Genomic DNA, 20556 nt, shown 5'->3' with positions numbered 1-20556 from the left:
GGGCCTGGAACCAGGGCTAAAGGCCTGAATTTCCACCACTGAAACACCTACCCGACCCGTGAACCCTTCAATCAAGGGGAACCAGCTGCTGGCCAAGTGAATCTCACTTCCAGATGGCTTATAAAAAAACACAAAATATAAGTGAACAGGTCTAAAGAAATCTGTCTCTAGGTAACTGAAATATGAAATACAGATATTTTTCCTATTTTCTTTTTCTCCTAAATGTGTTTTGAATATTGTTCAGTAAATAGATAAAATCTTTGTCATCAATGTTATAACAAATTCTTCATTTAGTCTACTTATTTTGTTGTCATTTAAAACAGTCACATTTACTCAGAGATTTTCTAAATACAAGGCAAAGATTCTGGTGTTCAATAAAATTCCTTGAAAATAGGTGGGTGGAGAATAGGAAAATGGATTAATCTTTTAAACAGTATTTGCAATTGCTTCCTTTCCACAGTCAATGACCGTTTTTTTTCTTTTTATTTTAGGTCTCTTGTTGGTTATAAGCTACAGTGCACAGCATTTATTCAGTGGTGCTTATGTGAACAGCACACACACACACATACACTCACAGGCATCCTGGCACACTAACATCCACATACACCTTCCTTTCCAGTGGCTTAGGCAGAGCAGCAAAAAAATACTTGTCTCATACCAAAGGGATTTCATTTACAAAAGTAAAACCCGTTATTGTCCTCTTTCCCTGTAGCCTCCCAATGCATTTCCATTGCTTTTCCATAAAACACTGCTGCAAATAATCAAGCATGACCATTGACATCCACAAGATTGAGTTTTAGGAACCATTAAATGAGCTCACCCTCGTGGGAAGACTCCTGCTCAGGCTGGTCTAAAGGTAATTATTCAGCAATTCCTACCTGTGGTTTTACCTTGTCCCTATATAGTGTTTGAATTTCATACTCTGGTAAGGTCAATTTTTTTTTTCCTCTGGAAAAGTCCAGCTACACATGTTTGATTCAGGACCTAAATTATAATGTTAATATATACGCTGGCATTTCAACCAGGTTCTATGGGAAGAAGCGCTGATTTAAAGCAGTCTTAGATTAATGATAAATGGCAAACTATATTAAACAAAAACAAGAGAGGAAATCGAGGAGAGAAAAATAACCCTTAATAGGTTCCTAAATGGAAGGAAGAATTCCTCTTCTCGCAGGCAACGATGTGAACCACGTCCACACACTGCTCAAGTGCAAGAACCCGGCAGGTCCGTGTCCTGGAAAACCAACAAGCCGGAACACCACCACGCCAGACTCCGAACTCACTGCAAACCCAGTCCACACCGCCACACTGGATGTCCTCCTGAATGTTCACTCAACTGTTAGTTAAAATAATTACTGCCATTTGCCACCTGCACTGCAAGCTACAGATAAGGGGAAAACAGGACTTGTAGTGACTGCATGGAGTACGAGTGTCGCCGCATTTGCTTACACGTTTTTAAACAAATCCAAGTGCTACATCAGCTACAAACCAAAGGCTTAGAATTATATGTGAATTTGGGCTATGCTTGGTTCCATACAACAAATATCAGAGAGAAGGGACCATAAAGCAGGCTAAAGAAGATGCTGCAGCAGTTTAAAATTAGTTAATATGAGAGGAACAAAGAGGGGGAGAGCAAGGGAGGGGGGAAGGGAGAGGAAATGAAAAAAATAGAACTACATACTGTGAAATGAACAAGTTCAGTTAGAATGTTCATCAGGATTTGGAAAATCATAATGCCATCTGCTACTCTGGACCTCAGAACATCAGGGATCTCGGGGGCCCAGACGCTTTCATTTCCAGGAGGAAGGAAGGAACTTACACTCCCTGGAATGCTGCCTCCATTCTGGAATGGAGGCGACAACCCCAGCCGACCAGTTTGGAATCTCTTTTGAGAACATTTCACTGCTTGCACACGCATTTTCCCTGGTTTAGGGAAAATTAACGGCAGGCAAAACGATTACAAGCCACTCGGCAGTGAAGCAGAGCGGTGCCCCAGCCCGGGTGGCTGGGTAACTGACCCTGGCATCCAGCTTGGGCTCAGGGTGTGTAGGTCCCATCATGGTGGATTAAATGAGCATTGTCCTACGGCTGGGTAAGACTTCACAATAGAGCAACACATGTTAAATGACAGCAGCCAAAACTGGCCCCACCAGGCAACTGCCCATTCACAGGACGCTATTCACAGGCCTCTACCACCAAGAAATTAATTCATTAATAATACATCAGGCTTCATGGACAATTCAAAGGAAATGACACAGAGCTACTTGTTCAATGACTAGGTAAAGATGCAGACTTTTTCCTGGTTAAAAAACCCCACGAATCTAATTGACTTACTGAAACCAAAATCATGGGGATGTTTATGTTTAATATTTTGGTTGGTAAAAAAGAAGAAATGGAGAAAGTCTATCCACTGAATTCATCAGTGCCACTAGAAAATAATAAAATACAGATTGTAGCAGTAGCTAAGAAAATCTGATTTTATATAACTTTTTAAAAATCAAATTTTCCTTCTTTCAGAGTCTACGTGCAGCTTTCAGACTATCAGGAAAAAAATGTTCTCTTAAATTGTTTCTTCTGTAACTTTTTTTTTTTTTAACTTACTTCTTTCTTAGTCCTCTCTCCCAACAACTCATAAATATGAATTAAATATAATTATAAATGAACAGAACATTAACTTTTGGATTACTGCTGTGTTTTGGTAGAATGTTAATGTCATTTCTAAAGAAATAGTTATTACCAATAGAAAAAAGTAATTACTAAAGGAATCCTGGCCTAAATGCTAACCTATTTTCAATCTTCACATCAGCCAAACAGCATTAATTTAAACACACTGGACTTTTCAAAGGAGGTATTAAATTTCTAAAGACTGCCTTACATAAAAGAGGAATATCAGTTTTCAGGCTCCAATTATATATTCCCAATACTGTGAGACAGGTCTAGTTAATACTGCTGCAGGACAGGTTACTGTGTGTATCACTTGTATTAACTTACCAAGTTTCTAAGGCCTGAGTCACTAACTCATGCAAGCGGTACCCACCATGAAATCCCACATCAGAACTACCTGGAGCTAGGTTAGAGCAAGTCAGTGTGGTTGGAGGCTGTGGGTCCACATGGGCTGGAGGGCACAGGCCAACAGGTCTGCTCTGCCTGAAAGCCACCTGAGTTATGTGCTGTGAAAGGAACAAGCCACCCTTTCATGATGCTGGCAGCCAGGCGGGTGGGAGAGGTCCATTTTAATTCTTACTAACTTCAGTGGCCAGAGTTATGGTAACATCCCTCTGGAAAAAGACAGCATGTTATTCCCTCTGGAGTTGGGTGATACCACTTTTTGTACTTTTTTAATTCCAGGGAGGAATTATTAGGCAGTTATTCTTACCCTGCCCCCAACAGCACATGTATCTTCTGAGTTATCCTGTCTGGTGGCAATCATTTCACAAATCAAAACATGCTACATAACTAAAACATACATAATTTCTATTTGTAAATTACACCTCAGTAAAGCTGGGGAATGCAACTTTTTCTTTATACAAGGCACATGTGTATTAAAATTTTCTGTGTACCTTTAACTTGCTTCTTTTCTCTTTCCCCCTATTCTCAAAGAGAGGCATAAGCAAATAATAATAATAATAATGAAATAAAAAAAGAGACTTGATACATATGGGGGACAATCTCCTTCATACAGGAACAGGTAACTTATCCTAGAGTTCACCTGTAATGTGTATGAAACCCAAAACAGAGTGTGTAACAATGATAGTAAGGGCTGTGGCTCTAAGAAGGGGACTTCTGTGCTCAGTGTGTGGGCTGGGTTCTCCCCATAAGGTCTGCAGCCAAGAAAAGGGATTGACAAGCATGCCACAGTGCAGGACGGTGCAGGACAATGGAAACAAGGAGACAGCTGAGTGACGAACAAGGAGACAGGAAGGGGAGCCCTTGCTCTGGGCAGTCTTGGGTCCTCAGTGAAAGGAAGCCAGGAGGATTTGATCCAGATGGGAACAGATTTTCTTGATAAATGAAACAAAACAAACCCCAAATTTAACAGCCCGTTATACACTTATAAAAGTCTCTGCCTTTTCTAAATTCTGATGCCTCTGACCACAAAACTTCATGAAGACCTAAGAAAACGCCTACTATTTACCTCTCTGCCTTGCTGGCGTGGCACATCATTACAGTGGTACTAAAAAAGTCCCTATGACTGAGGACCATCGGCTAACCCAGCAAATGCCTCAACTCCCCAGAGCCCTTATATGGACTCTTGGTTTAGATGTGGCTCCCCTGATGTTTCCTAGAAATGCCAGCAAACATGCCCAATGCAGGAAGAAGGCAGTGGCAGAGGCCAGCTCTGTTCGGGTAGCTCAGTGAAGAAGATGGAGCCCAGCACAGCACATGTGGACAGGAGAGGGGAGGACACAGAAGACTGAGGAAGGGAGGAGAAAATGAGGGAAGTGCCTCCTTCATAACCATATTTTTTTCTGGTACTGGGAATGGGGGTGCTCTGTCACTGAGCGACATCCACAGCCATTTTTTTTTATTTAATTTTTTGGGATCTTTATTTTATTCATTTATTTATATGTCGTGCCGAGGATGGAGCCCAGTGCCTCACACATGCTAGGCAAGTCTCTACCATGGAGCCACAACCCCAGCCCCCACAGCAATTTTTATTTTTTATTTTGAGACAGGATCTTGCCAAGTTGCTCAGGTTGACCTTCAACTCTTATTCTTCTGCCTCCCCAAGTCACTGGGATAACAGGAGTGTGTCACTGCACCTAGCTATCACCACATTCTTAAAAAGCTTAAAGCTTCCCTCTCTGCCTGTTTCTCCTACCACTTCACTTCTTCAGAATTATCTCTGAGAAAATATAGATCTCAATGTGTGGAGCCTTCCAAGGATTTTCCTGCCCATAGGGTAACACCTGAGCTTCTTGGCATGGCATTTGATGCTCCCACACATGGTGCTTTCAGCTCCACTTTGAGCTACCCACCCATAATTCTTCACAGCTGTCCCATGCTCTGCTTGGTTGTGACCCTCCCTCTGTGGGATGACCTTCTTCCCTTTCCAGGTCATGAATGCCTAAGTATTCCTCCGGCCAGCTCAAATACCACCTCCTCTTTGAGGTTGCTTGTTACCTTCCCAAATCTTCCAGCCTACCATACTCCTGCCCAGTGCAAGGCAAAATCAGCACAGCACTGTTTATATAGCTTTATTATAATTATTATCATACTGAATGAAATTTAGTTCATGAATGTGTCTCTCACTAGATGATGCAGTTATCCAACACAGGCGTCTATCCCAGCACATGGCAGTGATCATGGCCCAAATGGGAACTCAATGCAGGAGGACTGCAAGTTCAAAGACAGCTTCCACAAAAGCGAGGTGCTAAGCAACTCAGTGAGACCCATCTCTAAATAAAATACAAAACAGGCCTGGGGACGTGGCTCAGGAGTCAAGTACCCCTGAGTTCAATCTCCAATACTCAAAAAAACAAAAACAAAAACAACAACAACAAAAAACCACACCAAGATTTCATCTTCGACCACGCAGAATAGCAACTATCACGAATATAAATAAAATAAATGCTGGTGACAATGTGGGGAAAAAAGAACACTTACTTACACACGGTAGGTAGAAATGTAAATTATTATAGCCCCTATAGAAATCAGTAAGGAGGTTCTTCAAAACACTAAAAATTGAGCTACGATACGATCCTGTTACACCACTGCTTGATATTTATCCAAAAGAATTAAAGGTGGCATAGTTTAGGGATACACTTGTGCCCATGTTTACTGCAGTGCAGTTCACAATAGCCAAATTATGGAATCAGCCTAGGTGTCCAACAGTCGATGAATGGATAAAAAAAAATGTGGTATAATTACACAATAGAGCTTTATTCAGTCATAAAGAAGAACAAAATTACATTATTTGCAAGAAAATCGATGGCACTGGAGAGTACCATGTTACGTGAAATAGGTCAAACTCAGACAAGTGTCATATGGTTTCTCTCATATGTGGAAGCTAGAGGGGGAAAAAGGGATCTCATGAAACTAGAAGAGAGATCCTAAGGGCAAAGTAAGAAGATCAGGGGAAAGGAGGAGGGAAGGATAAGAAGTAGTACTGGGAAATGAAACTGGTTAAATTATGTTTTATGCAGGTGTAAATATGCCACAACAAATCCCACTATTCTGTATAATTAAAATGCACCAATAAAAAAGTTTTTTTTGTTTGTTTGTTTTTGGTCCTGGGGATTGAATCTGGGATGCATAACCACAGAGACACATCCTCAGCCCTTCTTTATTTTGAGAGTGTCTTGGTAAGTTGCTTAGTGCCTCACTAAGTTGCTGAGACTGGTTTTAAACTCGTGATCCTCCTATCATGATCCTAATTCTCCCGAGTTCTTGGGATTACAGGCATGCACAAGCTTGCCCGGCTAATAAAAAAAAAGTCTTAAAAATATGGATTTCCTAGCAGAACTGGTCTTTCACAAAATGAACTGTGTTTTATGTTTGTCTTCTCTTTTTTCTTCTACTGAGGCCCATCTTATCGACCTAAATAAGACCTCTGTCCTATAATACAACAGCTAAACACAGAGGTCATTATAGAGCAACTTGCTTCTCTCTCTCTCTCTCTCTCTTTTTTTTTTCTTTTGGTACCAGGGATTGAACTCAAGGGCACTTGGCCACTGAGTCACATCCCCAGCCCTAATTTGTATTTTATTTACAGACAGGGTCTCACTGAATTGCTTAGTGCCTCACTGTTGCTGAGGCTGGCTTTGAACTCGCGATCCTCCTGCCTCACCCTCTGGAGCCACTGGGATTACAGGTGTGCGCCACTGCACCTGGTCTCCCTTTTTTTTTTTTAACTTTAAAAAAATTAAATATATTTCATATAAAATAAAATTCACCTCTTTAAAATATTCAACTCAGTTCCAGAACATTTCCATCACCCTGAAAAGAAACCTAGTACCAGTAGTAGTCACTTCTAATTCCCCTGTCCCCTCTAATGTCCTTTCTGTTTACTAACTAAGCTATTTTCTGTCTCCATGGATTTCCCTGTCGTGAACTTTGCCTGTAAATAAATTTCATATAAGGCTTTTATGCCTGGTTTCCTTCATTTAGTGTGTTTTCAAGGTACCTTATGTTGTAGCATTTATCAGTTCTTTATTCCTATTTATGACTGAATAATATTCCAAAGTGTGGATATACCACATTTTTTTCCCCCACATTCATCAGCTGATGAACTTCTGGATTGTTTCTATTTTTTAAAAGTATATTTTTAGTTGAAGATGGATACAATACCTTTATTTTATTTATTTATTTTTATGCGGAGCTGAGGATTGAACCCAGTGTCTCACACATGCTAGGCAAGCGCTCTACCACTCAGCCATAAGCCCAGCCCTTGTTTCTTCTATTTTTTGTCTACAATGAATAAATGCTGCTACGAAAATCTCATGTTTTTATATGGACATGTGTTTTTAGTTCTCTCAGATACATTTCTAGGAGTGGAATTGTTGGGTCATATAATGATAATTCAGTTTAAGTTTTAAAAAAAATTTTTGTGGTGCAGGGATTGAACCCAAGGTCTCACACATACTAGGCAAGTGCTGTACCACTGAGCTATACCCCCAGCCCTATGTTTAGATTTTTGATGATAGCAATTGTACCATTCTATATTCCCATCAGTAGTTTATGAGGATTTTAATTTCTTCACATTCTTGCCAACACTAGTTATTTTCCATTTTTGATTTTAGCCATTCAGTAGGTATGAAATTGTCACTCATAGTTTTGACTTAAAATTCTCTAATTAATGATGTTGAACATATTTCATGTGCTTATTCAACATTTATATATCTTCTTTGGATTAATGCTATTCTAATTCTTTGCCCATTTTAAAATTGGTTTATCTGTCTTTTTAAGTATTACTGAGTTGGGGGAGTATTGCTATTTTAATATTAAGTCTTCTACTCCATGAACACAGACTGTCTTTCTACTTATTTATGTTTTTAATTTCTTTCAATGATGTTTTGTAGTTTTCAGTATACAAATTCTTATGTTAAATTTATTCCTAAGTCTTTAATTCTTTCTGATGATTGCAACTTGAGTTGTTTTTTTAATTTTGTTTCTGTATTGGCTATTTTGGATTATTAGTGTACAGAAATATAAGAGAGTTTTGTGTCTTGATGTTATATCTTGCACTTTGCTGAACTTGTTTATTGATTCTAATTTTTTTTAAAGATTTTCTAGGGTTTTCTATCTATCATATCACAACATCTGCAAATATATTTTTACTTCTTCCTTTTCAACATGGATGTGCTTTCTCCTGGATGAACTGCTGTGCACAGAACCTCTAGAGCAATGATGAGCAGATGTGGCAAGAATGAACATTCTTATCTCTGATTGGGGGGAAAACGTTTGGTCTTTCACCATTAAGTATGATGTTAACTGTGAATTTGGATAGATATTTTTTTTTCTTTTATTGTAAACAAATGGGATACATGTTGTTTCTCTGTTTGTACATGGCGTAAAGGCATACCATTTGTGTAATCATAAATTTACATAGAGTAATATTGTTCGATTCATTGTTATTTTTTCCCTTCCCCCCTCCCCTCCCACCCCTCTTTTCCCTCTATACAGTGCTTCCTTCCTCCATACTTGCCCCCCTCCCTAACCCTAACTCTAACCCTAACACTAATAGATATTTCTTTTTTAAAATTTTTTTAATAGTTGATGGACCTTTATTTTATTTATTTATATGTGGTGCTGAGAATTGAACCCAGTGCCTCACATATGCTAGGCAAGCACTCTACCACTGAGTCACAACTCCAGCCCCCTGAATAGATATTTCTTATAAAGTTATAGAAGTTACTTTTTAACAAGTTTGTTGAATGTCTTTATTATAAAAGGGTATGTTGGGCTTTGTCAAATGCTTTTCTGTGTCTACTGAGATAATCATGTGATTATTGTCTTTTATTCTATTAATATATGACACTGATTGATTTTCATATGTTGGACCAACCTTGTATTCCTGGGAAAATCCCAGTTGGTTATGATGTGCTGCTCTTTTTATACCTTACTGAATTCATTTTGCTGGTATTTTCTTGAAGGTTTTTGAATCTATATTGACAAGGAATGTTGGTCTGCAGTTTTCTTTTTTTGTGAGTATTTGGCTTTGGTATCAGGATAATACTTCAAAGGAGAAATTAGAAATTAGGAAGTATTCTCTCATCTTTTACATTTTGGAAAGTTTGAGAAGACATGCTGCTAATTCTTCATGAAACATTTGGTAGGACTCACCAATATAGTGATATATGGTCCTGAGCTTTCCTCTGTGGGAAGTTTTTTTTTTTTTTTTTTTTTTTTAAAGCATATCTTTCCTTATAACCTTATAATAGGTTTATTCAGATTCTCTTTTTGTTCTTAAGTCAGTATTGGCAGTTTGTGTCTTTCTAGGAATTTGTCCATTTCATCTAGGTTATCTAATTTGGTGGCCTACAATTTTTCATAGTATTCCCTTATAATCCTTTTTATTTCTACAGAGTTGGTAGTAATGTGTCCTCTTTAATTCCTGATATTATCCTATCTGATTTTATTCCTGATTTTCATTTCTATCTCACTGCCATTCTAGCTAAAAGTTTGTCAGTTTGCAAATGTTATGGTTTAGATATGAGGAATCCCCCAAAAGCTCATATGTAAGACAATGCCAGAATGTTCAGAAGTAAAATGATTAGGTTATGAAAGAGGTACCTAATCACTGGTTTCATCTACTGACATGGATTACCTGGGTAACAACTGTCGGCAGGTAAGGTGCAGCTGGAGGAGAAAGGTCATTAGAGTTGTGCCTTTGGGGTAAAGTTCTCTCTGATTCCTGGTACCATGTTCTCAGCTGCTTTTCTCCTCCACACCCTTCCACTGCCTCACCTCGGGCCTGAAGCAATGGACTAACATGGTGAGCGCCAAATAAACTTTTCCTCCTCTACAATTCTTCTTGTCAGGTCCTCACAACTTTTGGCTTCACTGATTTTCTCTTCTCTATTTCCCTTATTCTGCTATAATCTTTTAAAATTTTCATCCTTCTGCTTGCCTTGGGTTTAGTCTTTTATTCTTTTTCTAGTTTCTTAAGTAGGAGGTAAGGTTGTTAATTTGAGGTTTTTTTTTTTTTTTTTCTTTTGTAGGTTCTGGGACTTGAACCCAGGGGTGCTTTACTACTGAGTTACAGCCCCAATTCTTTTTATTTTTTATTTTGAGACAGGGTCTTGCTAAGTTGCTGAGAGTCTTGCTATATTGCCCAAGGGCCTCAAACTCGTTATCATCTTGCCTCAGCCTCCTGAGTCACTGGGATCAGGGGTGTAGGCCATCACACCTGGCTTTTCTCAATTATAGGCTGTTACTAACCACGAGAAGTTTGTGCTATTTCAGAATTACTTTAGTGTTCTACAAACCTTGCAGTTTTAAGAAACCAACAATTTTGAGTAGCTACTTCTTATCAGGTATAAAACAACACTTACACAAATTCACATTTTATGGGTAAAGTGAATAAAGAAGCAGAAGTATAAATCAGGGATTTGTTACTTGTTCTGTTGAGCACCTACAGATGCCAAATAGGAATTCATTTTTAGCTATAATATACCTGAAACATATCTATATTTAGAATAGTAACCCATTTTTCTGGTGTCTCATTTCAGACAACCCAAACATTATGAAATACACCTGTGAACTCAAAAATGATTCCCAAGGTAGTTTCAGCCCTTCTGCCTGGCATTTCCTTGTTTTCTTTTCTAATCTAGGAAATTCCTATTTGTCTTCAAAGACTGAGTTAAATGTCACCTTTTCTAATCCACCCTCAGTCCTAGATTCCATGATATTATTCATCCTGCACTGACCACAGTTCTTCATTTCTGTACCTATCTCCTTGCCAAGGCTGTGGATTACCTAGGGGCAGACTCAAGGGTGAGGTACACTTCAGTCTTTGTCGTTCTCAGTACCTCAGTCCATTGATAGCCCCCGCCAGGGGCCTCCAGACAGCCTGGGAGTTGGTGACCCAGACACCACTGATGTATTCCCATCTGCTCCAACACCAGTATGGCCAACTCTCTGCTGCCAATCTCCCAGGTACTGGAGACAGCTGAAGGTGACTCTGTTGCCTCCTGAGTCCTCGCACAAGTGTTGGCCCAGAATGTGTGACTGTGATTCTGTCTTCTTACCCTGACTTACAGATATTGTGTAGTTGGCCTGGGTGCCCGTAGAGTCCCAGTTCTCTCTAGTTTGACCACAGTCTGCTCAACTCAGGCTGGTATACAGGGGCAACTGACAGGCTATCTGCTGAGTAAATGAACACAGGCCCACCCACTCCATTTCATTAAAGAGGGGTATGAGCCTCTGTGTTCCTCTTCAGACAAGCCTGTCTGACCTTGAGCATACTCCTTGGTGTCTGATCTCATTTGGAGCCTTTACATGGCGAGGGTCCCTCTTCGGAGTGTAGAAGACAGAGGGAAGATGGAGGATTGGTTTGCTGGGATAGCAGGTAGATGGGCACTGACAAGAATGAGGAGTGACCACAGAAAACAGAGGCAATTACAAGAGAGGACACAGGAAAAGCACCAAGCAGAGCAGCACAGTGCAGAAGGCTGTTTAGCCTAGGGGTAAATAGTTCTGTACTTCAGAGGCCCCAAAACATCACTGGGTGTCAAGGCCAGATGCACAAGCAAAATGGTTGGTAAAATTCAGTGAAAGAACAAAGTAGGCCCCACACAATTTTATAGCCCTAGAGGGCATCAATACATCAAAATTTAGTTCAGTACCATGTTCAAAACAAGGACCTGAATCATTGAGAAAAGGTTAAATGATATTCACCATACTCTGTCAATAGGCTGCCAAGAATAAACACATTTTAGAAACATTTCTTTTGAAAAATGCAAATTTTCTCATAGATGTCAGAGCTTAAAGTAATAAATTTCAGTTATCTAGACAATAGGGGCCACCTTAATCCCAAAATATCAGAGTGCTAAGGCATCAGGTACACAGAGGTGCACCACTTACAATGAGCCGAAACAATTTACAAGATAGGCGGTCAGGAACTGGGGAGCACCTGGTTACATAAGGGTCTTAAGGTAAATAGTTCTGTGGAGAGAACAACTCTGGGACACCAGGTGGTGTTTTGAGAACATCACTCACATACTGAGTAAGCCAGCTCCAAGCCAGATTTGGATCGCCCAGATTTCCGACTGGAGCCTAGATTCTTCTTGGCTACCCTTCCAGTTCCTGATCTGTGGTCCAAGTTTCATGTTCATGATTCTTATTCCTCTGTTTAGTTTTTGGGGTCTTCTGTTGGGCCACATGGTGACTAACTCTGGCTCTGTCCCACGATTCTACCCCCAGATTGGCTCTAACTTTCACTGCTGGCTGTTCTGGCTCCTTGTTTTACTGCTTCTTCACCCTTTGCCAGGCCATGACAGAAGGTCAAACTGAATCCACAAAATAATAAAGTATGTTATTCTGGGTTCTGCTATAGCTATTTTGTACATGACTCCAAATAAACCCACTTTGTTTGAATTAGGCTCCCTTAAAAGTAGCATTTTTTGACCTGACTTTTCTCTACCTGGGAACAGTACCAGTTTCTGCTCCCCATTCCCAAGGAGAAAAATGGCTCCACTCCTGCCTGGTTATGTTCATTCACAAACAGAAGCACTTTTTAGTTGGATCTCTTGATGGCTACTTGTCCCGTGGGACCTATGTGGGCAGGTTTATCCTTTAGAAAGTCACTAATATAGTGGTTCTTAAACATTAATGTGCAGAGTTATCTATGAAGCTAGTAGCTTCTGGGTGTTACCTTCAGATTACTCAGTAATCTGGGCCCAGAATTTGGCATCTTTAAGAGTCTTAGCCAGTTAGACCATTCTATGAGGAACGGTGCATCACAGCAATGACAAACCTGACACACACACACAGGACAAGCACAGCTAAGTGCAGCTCCCCACCAGTCTCCTCTTTGATGCCATCAAGTGATTTGCTATGACAGGTCACCTAGGTTGATTCTTCCCTAATACTCTTACTGTAGAACATCAGTTCAGTTCAAAGATCAACATGGCTTTAGTAAAGACAATGTCTATTTCCCAAGTTTCCATAAGGAAGATAGTCTAATATGGTTTTGGAATAAATGGGGATACAATTTTATGTATTTTTTTCTCTTGAGTGAGGAAGAAATGCTATGATGAACACACCATTTAAGTGACAGACTACTGCTTCACAGAACATCACCTTATGATAATTTCAAGTCTCATGATTTTGCCCAAATTAAGTAAAATATTTCAAATTTATAGCACCCACTGCTACTGTAAATATGGAATGAAAATATCTATCTGATCCAGAAAACCTTTAGATAAGCTCTCCAGCAATACACGTATTTTGGTGAGGAACATCTGTACCTGAATATTCAGGTACAGGAGCCCAGCAAACCAAGAATAGCAGAGCCTGGGAATGGCAGCAGGCTGTGCATTTAACTGGGCGGGCCAAGTTTCTCTGGGCACTTCCCCAAGCAAAGCTGGAGGGGGAACCTCAGGAAAATCAGTTTAATTAGGAGGATTCTGATGGGGATAGAAGGCTTTTGGAATCTAAGATGACAGAAGATATTGATGAGCTATTAGATCCAGGAGGCCTGTCTGATATCTGAGATAATGGCGTCTCCATTTGTTTCAGGACGATGCCTTCATTTTTGCACCAACATGGTTTATGGCTTGCAGGGGATATATGGACTGACTGATGCAACCATTAAGGATGTTAGAGCCCCATTCTTACTATTATTGTGATATGTGTGTGTTTTTGTCTTTTTCCTAGGAGGATCTTTATTTTTTCTCCCAAATCTCATAACTGGTTATGCAGATGTTTAATTGAGAGGAATAACTATGAATTACGGTTTGGTTTTTTTTTTTTTTTTTTCTTTCAAACTTTCCTATCTGAATCATTTATTGCTTTCCCTCTCTATTTACAAGTGTTCTAAATATTAGGAAATTAAAGTTTAAAAAACTAAACATTGCTGGTAGGCAAGCCCAAGCCTGGAGAAGCAGTTTTGTAAAAATGTTAATGTTTCCTGGGAGGCTGTATACTCTGACACTGCTCCTGTACACAAAGAAGGAATTTAAAGTCAGAATAAGGAGTCGAAAAAATTGAGAAAGAAATGCAGGTAGATGAGCTCAATGAAGGCATGTAGATGGTGGAACTCTGAGGGAGAAGGACGACTGAGGCGAGGTCACTTAAACTGTGAGATGGCTAGTTCCTAGAGTACGTAAGAAGTTAGGGGCGTGTGCTCAAGGAAGTGCCTAATCAGGAAACTCACACTGAGCCGCTGAACTAAAGCTTCTGAACCCTTTTTCACCCTGCTATGCTCTGAGTAGATAAAGGAAGGCACATTTTACCCAGCTTTGTTGGTCATCCCGCTCTGACCCTAGCCTACTGAGTGACTTTAAATGTCTGCTATGGAAAAAATGAAGCCACTTTCATTTCCAGCTCCATCCCATCTGGCCAGGGAGAGGATCAATTAATATTTTTTTGTTTTGTCTTTAGGGCTTCTGACACCCCTGAGGACCAGCCTGTGGGACAGTCTGTCTTTGCAGGGATTCTTGGCCAGAATCAGGAGAACAGGACTCAGGACGAGGCCAGTTCACGTAACACAGCTCAGAGCATACAACACAACTTGCTCTGAGGATGTTGGGCATTGTGCTTCATTAGGAAACAAAATATAAGCTTTCCACACCATTAGGAATGACTTTAGGAGTGAAAGCACATAAGACGATGCCTCACCTCATCAACAATGCACTGCAGAAGCTGGAGAGGCTGCAATGGAAAAGAAGAGAGGGAAAAGTATTAGCCTCCGTGCAATATCTTTACAGTGGAGTGGAAAGAAAAAATCATTAATGCAATAAAATATAGCAAGATTAATCAACAACAGCAAACTCTTATAAAAACATTGATGCTCAGGATGTTCTATTATTTCTAATGGTACCTAATCTAATACAGGCAGTTAAAGGTTTGCATTTTCTTCAAAATGCAATTTGCTAAGTTTAAAACAAGGCATTCAAGCATGCAAAGGAAGCAGCCATCAGGAAAAAGAAAAGTGAATTTTTTTCTGAACTCATAAAGCTTACCATTAAAGATCCCTGGTTTTTCTGAATCTGAAAAAAGGCAATATGTAATTAGCATGTCATAATCAAAATGACTCACTTGGACACATTATGATCACTGAGAGAAAATTATTGCATTGCTGGTGGCAATTTGTGGGCATGTGTTAACACAATTTACATAATGAAAATACACAAATGTTAATAGCTCGCTTCTCATTTATAGGCGAAAGTCAGCAGAATGTTAATTTCACACAACACTTTTTAGTACCCTCCAGGTTGTATTAGAATAGGGAGAAAAACCATAATCCATTTCAAAAGGCTGTTTACGATTCAGATATAAATAATGTTTTATATTGCTAGATTGTGAACACTGGGCTTAATGTTGCAATCATTGCTAATGTTATGAAGCTCACTCTTTTTAAATTAAAAACCGATTTATTTAAAATTGAAATTAAATCATAGTCAGAAATTAGAATTTTGGATTCCTGCCAATGTCTGCTCACAATCCCCTATTTTGTGAAGAAAACTTTAATTATGTGGTTGAAGTATTTGCTTCTAACTTGGGAGTGGGGTAGAAACTCCACCTTTTCCAGTGTTCCTTCAGCCTGTTTCCAGGGCAGTAAGGCTCTCTGGGACAATCAAATTCATGCAACTCTGACACTTTCTCAGGAGTAAAAGCAGAGTCCAATCAGAGTGCTGTTCCTAATCAACATTCTGAGGGCAGGCTGTTCACATTGAACACTGAGAGCCCAGGTCTCAGAAAGTTACCAGAACGTGACAATTTAGTGATTAAAATATTAAATAATTCAGTGCCCCCTCCAGTGCCAACAGTTATTACAAAATCATTGAAAATGGAGTCCCAGGTACAAAGTTTCCTAAGTAGGAAATTTTAGAAACCAATTATTACTACTGATGGATCAACTGTTTTTGGGATACATGAGTTTTAACCAGCAGGTAAAATGTAAGGCAACAGCAATAGTCCTAATATGTTGTGTTTTTTTAATTTTGGGGGGGGGGGTACTGGGGATTGAACTCAGGGGTAATTGACCACAGAGTCACATGCCTAGCCCTATTTTGCATTTTATTTAGAGACAGGGTCTCACTGAGTTGCTTTAGTGCCTCACCTATGCTGAGGCTGACTTTGAACTTGGGATCCTCCTGCCTCAGCCTCCTGAGCCTCTGGGATTACAGGCGTGTACAACTGCGCCTGGCCCCTAATATGTTTGTAATGGTACTTTTAAAAGTTCTTTTTCATACACACTCTGATTTGATTGGGATGACCACCCTGAGGTATGCAGGGATGGCCATCTCTATTTCTCTATTCTATGACAGGAAAACAGGGCCTTCCAGAGGAGGCTTAATGTTGCAATCTCAGGGCCAGGCTGGGTGGTGCCGGGGCTTCTCCAGTGCTCCTTTCTCTCCAGCATCTACCTTACACTGCCTACAACCACCACATTATTCAAATACCACTGGATTTGCATATTTGTACACTTGGTATGGCAGAGTTGGTAAATGCTCAGTCTTGGTGTGTGGGTCTGTATATTGCAAGCTTTTTGAGGGCAGCAGCTGTGTTTATGCATTTCTTTTGCATTCATATGGCTGATCAGTAGACCGTTCCACCTAGTGCTTGAGAGTTTTAAAAGGTGTTTTCTCAATTGCCTACTCATGGCCTCCTTCTGGAAGGCTCTGTCCCAGGCTGACTGGTTCTATGCTGATGGTTCCTGGTTAGTGCTGTCCTCAATTGCTGCTCCTTTTGGTTCTTCCAGTCAATGAGACTTCCAGACAGGGCTCTGCATGTAAAGATTTACATTAGAAGGGGAGGTAGAGCTGTTTGACACCTCTCCTCAAGGGCAGTTAAGAAATTCAGTAATAAGCCACAGCACCTTTTAAAAAACCTTAAGAAGTCCAGGTAACTTCTCCCATGATACAAGAAGACACCCACGATGTTTGCTTTTGTTTATTTTTTTCCCAAGCATACACAGGTACTCCCTCCACCCCTAGAGTCGTAGTAAGATAAATCTGCTTCAATAGGACAGTTATTTGTAGTGAACAAGAATTAGAAATCTATTTTTGATATCAAAATTTTCACAAATTTCCAAGAGTCAGAGGGATTACAACATTCTCTGAGGAAAACACGCAACAAAAATTTGCGGAGATGTTTGGACATGAGTTCAGGAATGGACTGTGAGACACTGCCCCTGGTCCATAAGCTGTGTGAACCAAATGAATTGAGGGGAGAGAACTTCCATAAGAACTGGGATCTTCCAGAAGGCCTCCTCCTCACCCTGTTCTGCCTGTTAAAAGAGTAACTTAAAAATAATTTGTAACTGTGCTATTTTAACACTTGCTTTCTACTACTAGAAGAGAAACAGCAATATCTAAGTCTTTTTTTTATGATCCTATAACTATCTTGCTTTTCCCAGGTTTTTAAAGAGATGTTGTTACCAGGTTTTATTATGTAGTTCTGATAGCAACATATTATATGAAATCATCTTCATAAATTTTGTATTAAGGTAGCAGTGCCAGTACCTGAAATTGATTCCAAATGCTTAAGATACTCAATTACTTTTTAACACTATTATACAAAGCAGTGACTTATATCTTCGATATCACCAGAATTTGATGATGCAACATCATTGTAATTGATTCATTTTCTCAATTAAATAAAGCTACTGTGCTTTTCTTTATATGAATGCCACACAGACCATAGCGTTAGATGTATTGTCTCCTTTTCCAGCCTCAGATGTATTGCCTTAAAGGCTATATTCTGTTCCTCTGTTAATTCCACCAGAAAATTTAATGCCACAGTCATATTTTTCAAATTCTGAACTGCCATGCACTCGACTGTATTTATATTAGGCATATTTTTCACTGCTAAACTCTTTGTTGTTTACCTTTTTCAAGATCACATTACTGTACAGGCGCAGCAACCATAAAACAGATTCAAACAAAGTCAACCTCCAGTCACTGCCTCTGCTTTTGCACACAGTTCATGAAAAAGTGAAGCCCCTAGTTTTATAGCACATTAAAAGTGGTACTAAGGGTACTCAATATAAAATGTTAGCTTCGTGAACGCCTATCTTTTATTCTGGGTCTGCCTTCCAAATGCCTGGCTGCAGAGCAGAGTTCATAGGAACACAATAATATTGTTAGGGCTGACGTATTGCCTGCACCTCACAACATATGAAATGCTGTTTATAACTAACTTGTCCAAGTCCACATTCCAGCTTCTCCATTTTGCTTGTGTTGAGCGGTTTCTATGTCTAACTAGTAATTGGGGACAATGAACAGAACAATTGTGCGAGACATGTACTTTGTTAATCAGTCTCTAGAACTAGTAGTGTTTTGATTCACTAATTAGATGAACCTTTTCCCTTTTCTGGGCAAAACTTTTGTTTCTTTGGTCAGCTGTTAGGTCCAATGTTTAAGGCCACCCTAAAAGGGTACAGTTATGCTTCTTTCCCATGTAAGACAGACCCTTACATGTTTTTAACAGGGAAGAATGACTTTATTTAAAAAAGGGTAGTCTCAAGTACCAGTTGGGTCTTTTTGTTATTGTATTGACATTTATTGTGTATTTCTTTGTAAGAACCACACAGTTGGTAATTAGAAAAACTCCTCTAATAAGACATATGACTTGGAAAAATGGTCCTGGAAAAGAAATTGACAAAGAAAAGTTTGCTTGTGGGGCCTCCACTATTTAGTCGATGGTACTGGTGGATAAAAAGCTATTACTGTGGCTTCCCTTCTGCTTTTCTCGTGTAGAGGTTCTTTTTACATACAATGGGAAGACAGACCTTGCTACCAGCCCTTTACATTATCTTCAGAGGCACAATCAGAAAACGGAAATGCATCCACCTATGTAACTTAGAGAAGACACCAGCGATAGCTTTCATTTTCTCTTTTACTCTCTGAAATTATGGCTTGCCCTGCAGCTCTTGTCTGAGAGATTTATGTGTGACCTAGGTCAGATCTTCCAATATCAGTTGACAAATTTTCTCTTTACATATTTACTGCTTTTCAAGCTTGTGTTATTTTCTTTTAAATAGAAAAAGGAAATATAAAATCACATTGTATGGTAGGAATTTTTAAAGAATATCATTTTCACTTTTTGCGCTGCTGGCATCAGATTCTAGCTTTCAACTATTCCCTACCCCCCTTTTATAAACCTCAAATTTTAGGAACTGTAGTTATTTTGCAAAGACTCTCGTTTTAAATTTGGTGCATAACACTATAACCCTGGATAAATAAATAGGGATTATGGCAAACTGGGAATTTTGTATTCTAGATGAAGAATTATGACCTAAAGAACTTTTCAAATGGACAGGACCTCAGGGATGCCGTCATCCTACCTGCTCAATTCGCCCTTAAGGAAACTGAGGCTCAGAGCGGAACAGTGCCAGGGTCACAGATAGAGCCTGGGTGGACGGCCGGCTCCAGAGGTTGCCTGCCAGGGAAAATGCTCAACTTGGGAATCAAATGACCCTGGAATCAGATCCTCCTCTTTCACTGGGGCTCAGTGCTCTTGTCTACATGGTGAGGGGATGAGCTCGAGGAGCCCAGATTCTTTGAAGGCAGAGTTTCCCATTCAGAGCTGTTGCCCAGCCAAGGAGAACAGTACCAGCACCAGCACTAGCACTGGGCTAGTGCTAACCAGGAGGATGTGCCACCTTCAATTCATGAAAGCTAGCAAAAATGAAGGGTCTGCACATAGGAAAACCTTTAATGAGAGAGGAAAAAAATCACTTCCACAAGTTTTATACCCATCCCCTTGTACCACTAACTTTTGAGTTTCTAAATGACTGCTTTTTTAAAAAAGGACTAGAACAAAATTTATCCTATGAACAGGAATGTTGATAAAGGGATAGTTTTAGTGAACATAATACGGGACAAAACAATTGGAAAATATACGTTACTTCTAATGAAGTAACATGAACAAGCATAATTTACTTGTGCCATCCTATCTTCCCTGTCCATCCGCTTCTGTCCTTGTTCCTGTTCTTAACATGCCTGAGTCAATCAGAGGACCTGATGTAGGGTCCAAGACAAACAGAAGTCCTAGGAGGATTTATTGAACAGAGTCTGAGAAAGTCACTGTGACTCCCACATTGCATGGTCTGCTTACTGGCACCTTCTCTCAGGCCCATGCCTCAGACTCCAGTTGAGGTGCTGTATTCAGGAGTGACCAATTTAGACAAGAGAACACCATAATCCCTGAATTAGCATGTAGCTCGGCAGAATAGAAAGGCTGTAAGATACTGAGAGGAGGGCACAGCTCAGACAGACCAGACAGAAAATCATCACTGCCATAAATTAGATCACTTGGCTCTTGCTGCTTCCCGAGTATCAAGGACAATGCATTTTCACACAAAATACAACAGCTGGAGCATCAAGGTACAGAGCAGCATTATTCATTTGCTGGGTCTGCCAGTCAGTGAGCAGGAAAAAGCAG

General features: G+C 39.8%; 1 protein-coding gene across 6 annotated transcripts in view; it reads right to left on the bottom strand.

Moving 5' to 3' along the window:
* The window catches only part of MAP2K5 (mitogen-activated protein kinase kinase 5), a 241415-nt gene that overhangs the window by 45583 nt on the left and 175276 nt on the right, over positions 1-20556 (bottom strand). For all 6 annotated transcript variants that reach the window (XR_013762228.1, XM_079129590.1, XM_079129591.1 and 3 more), the window contains 2 exons: positions 15129-15155; positions 14785-14817 (listed from right to left, as the gene is read on the bottom strand). Coding sequence is in view for 5 of the 6 variants with exons in the window: in XM_079129590.1 (XP_078985716.1) it covers positions 14785-14817; positions 15129-15155 (60 nt within the window). In the remaining variant the exon portion in view is untranslated. The remainder of the gene's footprint in view (positions 1-14784; positions 14818-15128; positions 15156-20556) is intronic.

Source organism: Sciurus vulgaris (assembly GCF_902686455.1).
Source record: "Sciurus vulgaris genome assembly, chromosome: 2".
NCBI classification, from domain to species: Eukaryota; Metazoa; Chordata; class Mammalia; order Rodentia; family Sciuridae; genus Sciurus; species Sciurus vulgaris.
The sequence above is the reverse complement of the archived record's forward strand: the minus strand, read 5'-3'. Positions and strand labels throughout refer to the sequence as shown.